General features: G+C 52.8%; 1 protein-coding gene across 1 annotated transcript in view; it reads right to left on the bottom strand.

Annotated features, from left to right (window-relative positions):
• Positions 1 to 1,289: 1,289 nt before the first annotated feature.
• Positions 1,290 to 12,362, bottom strand: part of LOC146858396 (uncharacterized) — a 136,736-nt gene continuing 125,663 nt past the window's right edge. Inside the window, exons 2-3 of the mRNA XM_085646914.1 lie at positions 3,426 to 3,485; positions 1,290 to 1,866 (exon numbers count right to left, since the gene is read on the bottom strand). Coding sequence (XP_085503040.1) covers positions 1,361 to 1,777 — 417 coding nt within the window. The 5' untranslated portion in view covers positions 1,778 to 1,866; positions 3,426 to 3,485 and the 3' untranslated portion in view covers positions 1,290 to 1,360. The remainder of the gene's footprint in view (positions 1,867 to 3,425; positions 3,486 to 12,362) is intronic.

Below are 12,362 nucleotides of genomic sequence, written 5' to 3'. Positions count from 1 at the left end.
GTGAGCAGGGGAGGGCAGGGCATCAGCCGTGCTCCTCGTCGCTAATCAGGCTCTCGAAGAAAAGTAAATCTCCAAGTTCAAACTTCCCCTCTAGGTGTTCACAACAGATTCACATTGCTGAGGAGACCCAAGGGCACAGGTCTAACATACATATATGGAAATACAAACTAAGCCACACTGAAGTTGAGTCCACAATACTTACTGATTCCAAAGTGCATTGCGTCAGTTAGCTCCTACCTGTGCAAAACCTATGCAAAAGCTACTTCTGAGCACTGCCATGAAGTGCACACATATTGGCCAATGTGCCCACGGATGTCATGTGAACTGCACTGTGCATATAGTCTGGATCAGTGACAAGATTACAAGGGTGTCATCACTATGAGACAATGCGATAGTAACAGCTAGGATGAGTGGCTATGGCACTTTTGGTACAGGGAGCAATGCAGCATGTCACCACTTGTGTGCAGCACAACTGTGTATCTGCAAACCAACATCATCAGGTCCCAAGCCATTACTGTAATGAGTAAGTGTGTCACAAAAGCAAGAAACTCGAAGTAAAGTCTGTATTCCGGACAGTGCTAATACTCCAAGACACCTGTGAGTGACCTCTATTCCAAAGTCATTACTCAGACTCATATAACTCATGTGACTCACTGACACTGTTGTGCCATGTGACATTAACAATGGACCCACAAATTTCAAACAGCATGCATGGAATGGAGATCAATTGGCCATGGCCAGGAACATGTGAGATGTTTGAGGTCGCAAAGAACTGTCACCAGAGTAGGCCGTAAACCATAATTGCTAATCTATCAGACATGCAAGGTCATTGTGCTCACATCTAAGGTATCTGGGCTCTATCCATCCTGCTGAGTGACAGGTCACGACCATAGTTACACATACACTGATTTCTCCAAAGATGGTATGATTTGCACACGATGGTGCAAGACCCACTCCCCCGCATCAGCCATGATATAGGTGCTAGCAGAAATCTATGGTTAACCAGATTTATTTAACAAAGACATATATATATAAAATGATAACCTACACTAATCTATGTCCCTAACTGTAGCCCTAACCTAAGTACAAATATGAATGCTACCTAAAACTATCTTAAATAACTATTTACAAATACAGAACAAGAATAAATACATCAACCCCCCACCCAAAGATAAATGAAACCTATCCCCAAATCCTATAAAATAAAAATAGTAAAAACAGTCTAAAACTAACCCTAACTAAGCCTACACTAAACCTATGCTAAACAACACATACAACTAGGACATAACACAACATAATAATAAAAGGGGGACAGTGTGGGAAGAGAGAAGAGGGGAGGAGGTGAGAACTGGGGCAGTGTTCAGGGCAGTCCAAGGTGGGCCCTGATCTCATGGATCTGCCGGTTCAGGTATAAGAACTCATTGCGGAGGTCCTGGAGGAGGGTAGTGTGGCGATTGAGAGTCCGCATTATCAGTGCCACTCCAGGGTCCATGGGGGCCGGTGCTGGTGCTGGTGCCGGTGCAGGTGCAGGTGCTGGTGCGGGGGCTGGTGCCGGTGCTGGTGCTGGTGCGGGGGCTGGTGCTGGTGCCGGGGCTGGTGCAGGTGGTGGTGCATGCTGGCCTGGCACTGGTGCGGGTGTGACAGCAGGGGGACAAACATCCCGGGATCCCACGACGTCACCTGAGGTGGACGGTGTCGAGCCGCTGCCAGTGGTGACACATTCTGGCAGCGACGGCCAGGTCTCTGCCCTCCTCTCGGCCCGGTACCTCCGTGCCATCAAGCGGTAGCCCTTGTGTACCTTACGCACATGGAGGTACCGGTCCTTGGCGACCTGGAACCGGTGCTGTTCCTCAGGGGTCACGTTGTCTGAGAGAGAATACAAATCTATGTCAGTTTACACTATGTAACCGTACAACATGAGATCTGTATCACAAGTTGAAAACAACATGTTAAGTCAAGGACTGACCTGTTAAACACAGTGTCTAAGCATGATTAAATAACTACATGCTGTTGAGACTGACATGACAGTGCATGGCATGGGACATGCACTGACACAACTGAAAGCTAAGGATACACTACAAACATGGCACCTTTAGACAACCGGGCTGTGTGTGACCTGTACAATTGACTTCATTCGGGAGGCATAACCCCTACATGCACAGCTTAAACCTCTCCCACCATGTGACAGACAGCTGCATCAGAATTACAATGCACATGTGCAGACATGTGTGTCCCCCAGGAACTGTGTCCAGTACATGAAGTCAGTGCCAAGACAGGCAAGGGGGTATGTGTGCAGGTGTGAATACCTACCTATTGTAGTCTCACACTACATGCACAATAACAGGCCTGGGACTGCCCTACTCACACTTGTAATCATGCTGCACACATGGAAACATGTTTAGGGTATGAATGCGGACTTAGGCACTTACTCACTCCACCATTACTATGCAATTGGTGATAGTCATCCACTGCGAGGGGGATACATCATTGACCCACAACTGCCAGTCATGCATGTGATGTAACCCCCAATCGCACTCCATAGTAGGGATAAGCATGCATGCTTCAACTACGCAAACTGTTACAATGGATTACACATTGTTATGGCACCCTGGGGTCATGAGGATTGTGTAATTGTTATGGCTAATGTGTACACACAGATCTTGTTGCGGCAGTCCTGATTAGCTCATCTATGTGACATCAAATGATGCATAGCTATTGCATGGCAATGAAATGTGTTTTAAGTGATGTCACCAATTGTGTCAGATGAGTTGGTACACAGGATCCTGATTCCAGCCTGGTATGTCCACACGGATATAGCCTGTCAACACCATTGCAGTGCACAAATATAAATTCTCAATTGCCGTACACATCTATGGAATGTGTTTGTGTAACACACCATTGACAATATTGGATCTGAGCTACATCCTGCCACTTCTGCTTCTGTGCTATGCAGCATACCTTAGGCAACACTGTGCCAAGATGTATGACCTTGTACGGACATAATAGCACTGCCTCATTGTGCACAATGCTACACCCACTGCACGCCCCTTGGATGATGTCAACCGCATGTAAGTGTGCCATCTTGCTTATGCTGTGCAAATGAACATGGGAGTAAATGCTAGTGGCCTATTGCCATCACAACTGTAGTGTAAATGCCTAGTTGGCCGCATTATTAGCTCGCAAATACGCACATACATTGACACGTGTATCAATGACTGTTGATGTACAAACTCACAAGTCTGAATAAGATGCATTGTACTCCTTTACACTACCATATTAGACACAGTACGGAAAGGCTGAATACCTCAGCACATCATAGGCAATTGACATGCGATACACACCCATACTGATAATCAACAACGTGCTGCATTTGGCACAGACACTCATGACCACTCAACATGCCAATGTTTCTTGTCACTACTCACCAGTGGCGTGTGGGTCCCGGAAACGGTCAATGTCCCCCTGGGTGATCGGTTGGCGGCCATCTGTGAGAGGACAAACGCAAATAGGTGTTGTTAGGAAACCCCAGCAAATGTGGCATATTCACAATGTGAATTGTTACAGTGACAAACAATGCAACATCCCAGTGGTGTTGACTTCATGTTGGCGACATGACTGGGCCTACTTTGAATGGCATCCACACACAAACATGTTGAAGCAGATGCTGCATAGCCAAAACATCACTGCTGGCCGAGATGCACTACTGAGTTGTTTCACCCAATATCAAGGCACCTCATCCACACAGAGCGCCAAAAATAGCATTTTAATCATCATCCTTGACCAATCGCAGCGGCTTTCAGCACTGTCTCACAAAGGCCACCAATATGCAGACTCCACAAGAAAGGGATCCAAGACAAGGCCCTCAACTGGATCTGCTCCTTCCTCAACGTACATACGTGTGGGTCAGACCAGCTGTGGAGTCCCCCAGAGATCCTCATTCAGCCCTACAATCTTTCACATCTACATGTCTCCGCACGCCACAATCGTGATTAGCTATGAACTCAACATTGTATCATAGGCAACTCCTACTCAACACATCCAGCCAACATTACAGCAAACAAAAGTATTGCGAATCAATGACAGAGCTTGCTAGAAGAATGCCAAAGAGCTGCATACAAGTGAGCAACAACAAAAGAGAAGTACCCATCATGCGCAAACACATCCATGCATGTAATTACACAGGCTCCTCACACGACATGGGGGACCCACACCCCAACACGGCCCAAGCACGCGACATGTAATCCATCATGGACTCCGATGTCCAAGATAATTGCAAGATCTATCCGGTCTCATCATCGTGCTTCCACACACTCTGCCTCCTATGTCAGACACTCAAATCACACAGCCATCCACAACACTGGGCAAACATACCTTAACATGCAACTCTATTTCCATGGCACATCAAAGGACCCGACGATCCAACCAGCTGGCCCATGCCATGTTCCCCGCCCCAGAGGGACCTGATTGTGAGTCTGCTCCTTTTCCTACCTTGCAGATATGGCCTGTGGCACACTTACACTACACCTCTGACAGCCCTGACCTGCCCACCCCCGGCATCTCCACACACCCCAGTTCTCAACCCCAGAATACAAAACAGAAAACCCAAGGAGGAAAATAGTAAAAAAAAAAACACTAAACACAACAAGACTGAGGACACTAGACAGTAGAAAGTAAATTAAATGTAAAACAATTTTAAAAAACACGTTAGACAAAACACAGCAACACTCCAAGCCACACTCTCCACCAGCACAATCCCAACAACACCTCCTCACTCAGCCAAATCCAACACAATGTGCTTAAAAGAGAAAGTGAAAGTGAATGCCACACACATGGAGACAGGAAGCAGGCACAGATCACTTATTGTGTGTCAGAGACAAGTTTTTTTCACATAGCAACAAGAAATTGCACGCTAAGGGGTCGCTACTGTACTCTGGCTGATACTGTAATGGGTATGCGGCCCGTTTTCATGAAAAGCGATCAATATCTGCACGCTAAGGGGCAGCTAATGGAATCATGCAGCATCCATGCGACCAGAATCTGCATGCTAAGGACCCGCTAATGTCAATATGCTTACTGTAATGTGTATGCATACAGTGTAATGATAAGCAATCACAATCTGCACGATAAGGGGCAGCTAATGGAATCATGCAGCATCGATGCGACCAGAATCTGCACGCTAAGGACCCGCTAATGTCAATATGCTTACTGTAATGTGTATGCATACAGTGTAATGATAAGCGATCACAATCTGCACGCTAAGGGGCAGCTAATGGAATCATGCAGCATCCATGCGACCAGAATCTGCACGCTAAGGAACCGCTAATGTCAATATGCTTACTGTAATGTGTATGCATACAGTGTAATGATAAGCGATCACAATCTGCACGCTATGGGGCAGCTAATGGAATCATGCAGCATCCATGCGACCAGAATCTGCACGCTAAGGACCCGCTAATGTCAATATGCTTACTGTGATGTGTATGCATACAGTGTAATGATAAGCGATCACAATCTGCACGCTAAGGGGCAGCTAATGGAATCATGCAGCATCCATGCGACCAGAATCTGCACGCTAAGGACCCGCTAATGTCAATATGCTTACTCTAATGTGTATGCATACAGTGTAATGAAAAGCGATCACAATCTGCACACTAAGGAGCAGCTAATGGAATCATGCAGCATCCATGCGACCAGAATCTGCATGCTAAGGACCCGCTAATGTCAATATGCTTACTGTAGTGTGTATGCGGCATCTTTCATAGCTTTCAATGGTTTTCTTCACGCTAAGAGGCTGATACTGGCCTGATGCTGATACCGTATTGGGGAGTGTGTCCAGCCATGTGCCTTAAAATGCGCGTGGGATATATCATCGTGTTTGCGATGTGGATCTCACATCCTGGAAGTCATATGCCAATGATGGACATTCAGGCCAATACTGTGGTCACTGCACAATAATACAATGTGAAGATAGGTTTGCACAATGACGGCCAACTCCATTTGAGTGTTACCTATTTTTATAGTAAGGGAGGCTAATATTGCCAACCCAGCTTGCTGGCTACATCCGGATGTCAGACGTGCACGCATTGTGTGCATTTACACAGTTTTTAAGCCGCCACCCGGAGGCCGGACGCATACCGGAAGAGCCAAAAAGCTACTAGGAGCTGTGGACGGAGAAGTGGACCAATCATGAAAAAGTGCAATAAGACACCATTCCCCCAATAAGCCTCCTACAACCCCACCTTCCGCAATAGTTTCAGCCTACCTAGATGAGTGTAAGCATACACAATATGTGTGTAAGGGGCCCCCTCGTCACTCCACTGTGTGACCGGCAGAGGATGATTGCCCCATCGTTGGTATGCGTCAGACCTGCCATTACTTTGGGCATGTGACTTACCTCATATCTCTCGACAATGAAGTCACAAAGGGGAAACACGGAGTGGACAAACTCTCTCACCCTTCCCTCTGCAGCCCAAGACAGGCGCTCAAGAGCTAATAGGTTCCTTAGACATTGTAACCAGAACATGAGCCCTGGAAATGCCATTTTCCCCCACTGTGATAGGATAACCGGCCTGTCCTCAAGCAAAGCTGTGACTATTTGCCTAGCCCTGAGGGATGTTATTGAGAAGGCCTTTGGCTGTGAGAGGCCAAGGAGAGTGTACTCCGGTGCGCCGGGCATTGCTATGTTGCATACTGTATCTATGTTATCTAAGAACTCACCACAATATATCTACCCAGAGTAAGTGCACGAGTGTACCAGTCATCCTGCAGCCCTGACAGCAGCAATCTGGCTGGCTGTTATACCAGACATGTAGTTGCACAGGTGTGTGACAACAATGAGAGCAAACCTTGTAGGGGGTTCCAGCCCCCGCTACACTGTGCACAGTGTGGTGTGCGCAATACAGGATACGTTCCTATTCCTTGGCTTATGTTGGCCTCCGCAGCTACATTTCCATCAAAACCTGCACTTCTGTGCACTGACCACTCAGAGTGGTGATGAGCATTTTGTACAGTTCCGATATGGGGAATGTTTGTCCTTCTTACGCGCTGACCACTTGCATGTGACGTAACCAACGTCAAGTCCCGTGACCCAGTGTGTTATTTGGCATTATGAATACACAACAGCAGCGGGAAAATCATAATCCTGTATGGGCCACAGACATGGCACAAGCCCTTCTAGATAGACCCTATGCTCTTGCAGCCCTGTTTTTGCCAGCAATGGAATATCGCTGATTCCTGACCCGGGGGCAAGTCAAGTTTATCCACGCTGTAGTTCATTGGTGAGGGGAACGAGGCCCACCCCTTCCATACTGCCACCCTGTCCAAGAACTTGTGGGTGGGTGCCCTAACCGGCAAAGAGTCCAAGCCCCAGGGACAGTGCTTATGGGCTAGCCACAGTTAGATCCAGATGTTTTTTCCCGCCACAGACTGGTCCATGAAGTTCCGTTGCTTCTCCCATAGCAGCCTATTCCATTCAACTATGTATCAGAGGCATGTGGCTTGTTAGTAGCCACCAATGAGGTGAAATCTCAGGCAGCCTTTAACCTCTTCAGTGCCCCGCCCTTTCCCCGCCCTGTGCCGGGCGTTGAATTAGCGGGCGGGGTTCATGACGAGATAGTCTCGTCATGGGCACAGCGCAACCGCGCTCCATGACGAGACTATCTCGTCATGGGCACTGAAGGGGTTAAATTTTGGCCATGTAAACTGCACATATGGGAGGCAAGTCTGCTTGCCCTCCCTGACAGACTTAGTTATGATGGCTTGCAATTGTGTGAGTGCACGGTGGTGGGACACCATGTGTCCAAATTGACATACTTTGGAAATGCGTGGAAGACTCAACATTTACCCTCCCGCTATGCCTCAAAAACATGTGAGGCTCAGTTTTGAGCAGGAGTCCAGAGCCTTATCCGTCTCATCCAATAGTGTTGGATATTTGAGCTTCGCTGTACAGGCAAGAGTCGGAGCAAGTTGTAGGCCCAGGTACTGTGTATCCCACTGCACACAACAGAATGGGAATTGTTGTTTCATAGCCAACACTTCCTCAGGGGTATACACAGACTACCTTTTATGTTCTGTTGGAAGGCGGACCCCGAGGAGTCGGCGAGACCACCAAGGGGGGCCCTCCCACTGTATGAAGTAGCCGAGCGCTGCCGAGAAGTCTCCTGGGAGATCCTTCTCCTATCACGTACTAGCACAGTAACACCACCACACAGGACTCAAGGAGGTTGTCTCAAGACAAGAAATGCTTTATCATCAATAAGAAGGTTACGAGGTCAGTATTTACACGAAGGGATCGAGGGATCCACCAAAAGTCTCAATGTCTCTTTGGAAGGGTAGGGGTAGCGGGACAGTCTTTGGCAGGGATGCGGTACGAGGGTACCTGGGGCCCAGTTCTTCTCCTCAAGCTGGAGGACCTCCGATCTCGGAGGGGTCGAGCCGCGACGGCGTCAGCAGGGCTCTGGCGTACAGTTCAGGGAGAGCCGCGATTCAATCAGCAGGGCTCTCAAGGTGGTTTCTGCTCAGCTCGAGCCGCGACGTCGTCAGCAGGGCTCCGAGGAAGGTTTCAGCGAGGGTGGGCCGCGATAGCGTCAGCAGGGCTCCGGTGTTCCGGGTGGCTTCAAAGTGTTCACAAGAAGGAGCCGCGACGCAGTCCGCAGGGCTCGTGATGGTTCCGACAAAAGTTCTTCTCCGTAGGGTCAGCCGCGATTCAATCAGCAGGGCTCTCGACTCCGGGATACAACTGCCGATCTGTGGCGGGGTCACCCCAGATATAGGACTGGAGCCCTTTGATGTCCGGACCCAGGCGCCCGAGGGGGGCGGAGAGGCCGGGTGGAGGTGGCCAGACGCCCAGCAGGAGAGGCGCCAGGGCCAAGAGATTTGCAGGCCGATCACACCTAGGGATGGGAGGACAGTTGGGGGTCCAATCGATACTGTCCTCCGCCGGGGGCGATGAATGGTCCCTGCGGCACCCCCTGGCCAGTTCGTGGTGCCTTGATGTCGGGGCTTCGCTGGGGTCGAGGCCGGGTTGAGCGGGGCCGCGCTGGCTGGTGCATAGTGTGACGTGGATGCCAACAAGATGGCGGAGCCACGAGGAGGATGCGACCGCGTGCAGCTCCGGGTGAAGGGCCTTGGTGCAGTTCAGACGGGTGGCCCGTGAAGGCCGGGGCGGGGAACGGGCACAATCCATAGGGTTAGGGACCACGCCACGAGGCCGGGTCCAACAGGCGTCCCCCCCAGCCGAAGGCATGGAGAGTCACCCATCTTCTTGGGGATTCTCCTCGTCAAGGCGGAAGAAGCGGGACAGGCCGTCGGCGTTGGCGTGGTCATTGCCGGGCCGGTGTTCGACGTCAAAGTCCATCCCTTGTAGCGAGATGGACCACCGCAGCAGCTTGGGGTTCTCGCCCCGCATTTGCATTAACCACCGCAAGGGCCGGTGGTCGGTCTGGACCCGGAATTGGGTGCCAAAGAGGTAGGGCCGGAGCTTCTTGAGGGCCCACACCACAGCGAAGGCCTCACGCTCAATAGTGCTCCAGCGTTGCTCTCGGGGCAGTAGTCGTCGGCTGATGAAGGCCACTGGTCGGTCGAGCCCCTTTTCATGGGCTTGGTATAGGACAGCCCCGATCCCATACTCGGAGGCGTCCGTCTGTACCACGAACTCTTTCTGGTAGTCCGGGGCTTGCAGCACCGGAGCAGTGCACATGGCTGACTTTAAGGTGTCAAAGGCTGTTTGGCAGCGGGGTGTCCAGTGCACCTTCTTGGGCTGCTTTTTGGACGTTAACTCTGTGAGGGGGCCAACAATGCTCCCATAGTCCCGGATAAACCGCCGGTAGTATCCGGTGAGGCCCAGGAATGCCCGGACAGCGGTCTGGGTAGTGGGGGGTTCCCAGGACTGGATGGCATCTATCTTTGCTTGGAGGGGGGCCACCTGCCCGCTCCCCACTTGATGGCCCAGGTAGGTCACGGATCCTTGGCCGACTTGGCATTTGCTGGCCTTGATTGTGAGCCCGGCCCGCTGGAGGGCGGCCAGGACGGCTTTCAGGTGAAGGAGGTGCTCTGCCCAGTGGTTGCTGTATACGGCAATGTCATCGAGGTAGGCCGCGCTGAAGGCCTCAAGCTCGGCCAAAACCTTGTTCACCAGTCTCTGGAAGGTGGCCGGGGCGTTCTTCATTCCGAAGGGCATCACCCGAAAGTGGTAATGGCCATCCGGGGTCGAAAAGGCGGATCTTTCTTGGGCGCCGGGGGTGAGCTGGATTTGCCAGTACCCGGCGGTGAGGTCCAGCGTGCTCAAGTAGCGAGCGGCCCCCAGGCCGTCGATGAGTTCGTCGGCCCGGGTATCGGGTGGGCGTCGGTCTTGGTTACAGCATTCAGGGCTCGGTAGTCCACGCAGAATCGCAACTCTGGGGGGTGGCCGGGAGCTGCGGCCTTGGGCACCAGCATCTTCGTTACTTCGGCCTGGATGCAGGCCCGCACTCGGTCAGGCACCCGGTAGGCTCTGTGTCGCATGGGGGGGCTCTCCCCGGTGTCGACGTCGTGGACGCACCAGTGGGTCACCCCCGGGGTGAGGGAGAAGAGGGCTGCGTAGTCCCGCAGCAGTCGCTGGCAGTCATTGCGCTGTTCTGGAGTCAGGGAAGAGGCGAGTTGGACCCCTTCGATCGATCCATCCTGAATGCTGGACTGCAAGAGGTCGGGCAGGGGTTCGGAGTCGTCCTCGCCCCCCTCGTCGGTCGCCAGCAGCAGGCTCAGTTCGGTCCGGGCAAAGTGGGGTTTTAGCCGGTTCGCATGTAAGACCCGGAGGGGGTTCCGGGGGGACTCTAGGTCGACCAGGTAGGTGACGGGACTTTTCTTCTCCACTACCTTGAAGGGCCCGGTCCACTTGTCCTGGAGGGCGCCGGGTTCGAACGGGGCCATGACCCATACTTTCTGTCCGGGCTCGAATTCTACGGTAGAGGAGTTCCGATCGTACCACCGCTTCATGTCCTCCTGGCTGGCCTCGAGGTTGGCTTCGGCCATGGCTCGGAACTTGCGGGTCTGGTTCCGGAGAGTCAGGAGGTATCGGTAGACGTCAGGAGGGGCGCCTTGGGGCTTCATTTCCCAACCCTCCTTGACCAAGCTGAGCGGTCCGCGGACCGGGTGTCCATACAATAGCTCGAACGGGCTGAACCCCAGGGACTTCTGCGGGACCTCCCGATAGGCAAACAGGAGGCACGGCAGCAGAACATCCCATCTCCGCCTGAGGGGCTCTTCCAGGCCCTGGATCATCCCTTTTAATGTTCGGTTGAACCGCTCAACCAGTCCGTTCCCCTGAGGGTGATAGGGGGTCGTGAACTTGTATGTGACCCCCGCACTGCTGCCACAGGGACCGCATGTACCTGGAGATAAAGTTTGTGCCGCGGTCGCTCACCACTTCGCGGGGAAATCCCACTCGGGAGAAGATCCCCATCAAGGCCCGGCCTACTACAGGGGCCGTTATAGTTCTTAGCGGGACCGCCTCCGGGTACCTGGTGGCGTGGTCCACGAGGACCAGGATGAAGCGGTGGCCCAGGGCGGTTTGGGGGTCCAGGGGCCCCACAATATCGATTCCGACCCGTTCGAACGGGGTGCTGACGGCTGGAAAGGGCTGGAGGGGGGCCTTGACCCGACCCCCCGTCTTCCTGCTGGCTTGGCAGGTCGGGCAGGACCGGCAGTGGTTGTCCACGTCTTTCCGCATCCGGGGCCAGTAGAAGTGGGTCACCAGACGACTGTACGTTTTGTCTTGCCCCAAGTGTTGAGAAGGAACTCCCGGAAGCGGAGGGGGACCACCAACACGCGGCTGGCCCCGAGTTCTGCCACTTTCTGTTCGCTGTACAACAGGCCCTCGGCCCAGTAGACCCAGTGGGTGCCGGTCTGGTCACCGTTGGCTTGCGCGGTCGCCTGTTGTCGGACCCCTTCGAGAGAGGGACAGGACTGCTGTTCTTGCTGGAACTGCTCTCGGGTGGGGCCCCCTTCATGTCGCCATTGTGTCAGTTCTGGTAGGGCGCTCGGGGACGCCATCTCTTCGGGGGAGGATTCGCTGGGTCCAGGGTCGGTGTCCGCCTCCTCCTCGCTGCTGGTGGGAGGGGGTGTGAGCCCCTCGGCTGGGGCGGCCCCGGAGGTCGAGGATGAGCTGGAGGCCCGGGCGGTCATGGACCGGGTGATGGCGCAGGCCCAGTCAGCCAGTCCCAACATCCGGAGGTGCTCCCGTCGCTCCACTTGAGCCCAGGGGGAACTCTCCAAGTCGTTCCCCAGGAGACAGTCGACAGGGGCGTCGTCGCGCACCGTCACTTTCAGCAGGCCCGTCACCCCTCCCCACTCGAAGGGGACCAGGGCCATCTGGCACAGGCTTTCAC

This window comes from Triturus cristatus, chromosome 3_2 (genome assembly GCF_964204655.1).
Source record: "Triturus cristatus chromosome 3_2, aTriCri1.1, whole genome shotgun sequence".
Lineage (NCBI taxonomy): Eukaryota > Metazoa > Chordata > Amphibia > Caudata > Salamandridae > Triturus > Triturus cristatus.
This window is presented reverse-complemented; position numbering and strand designations above follow the sequence as displayed.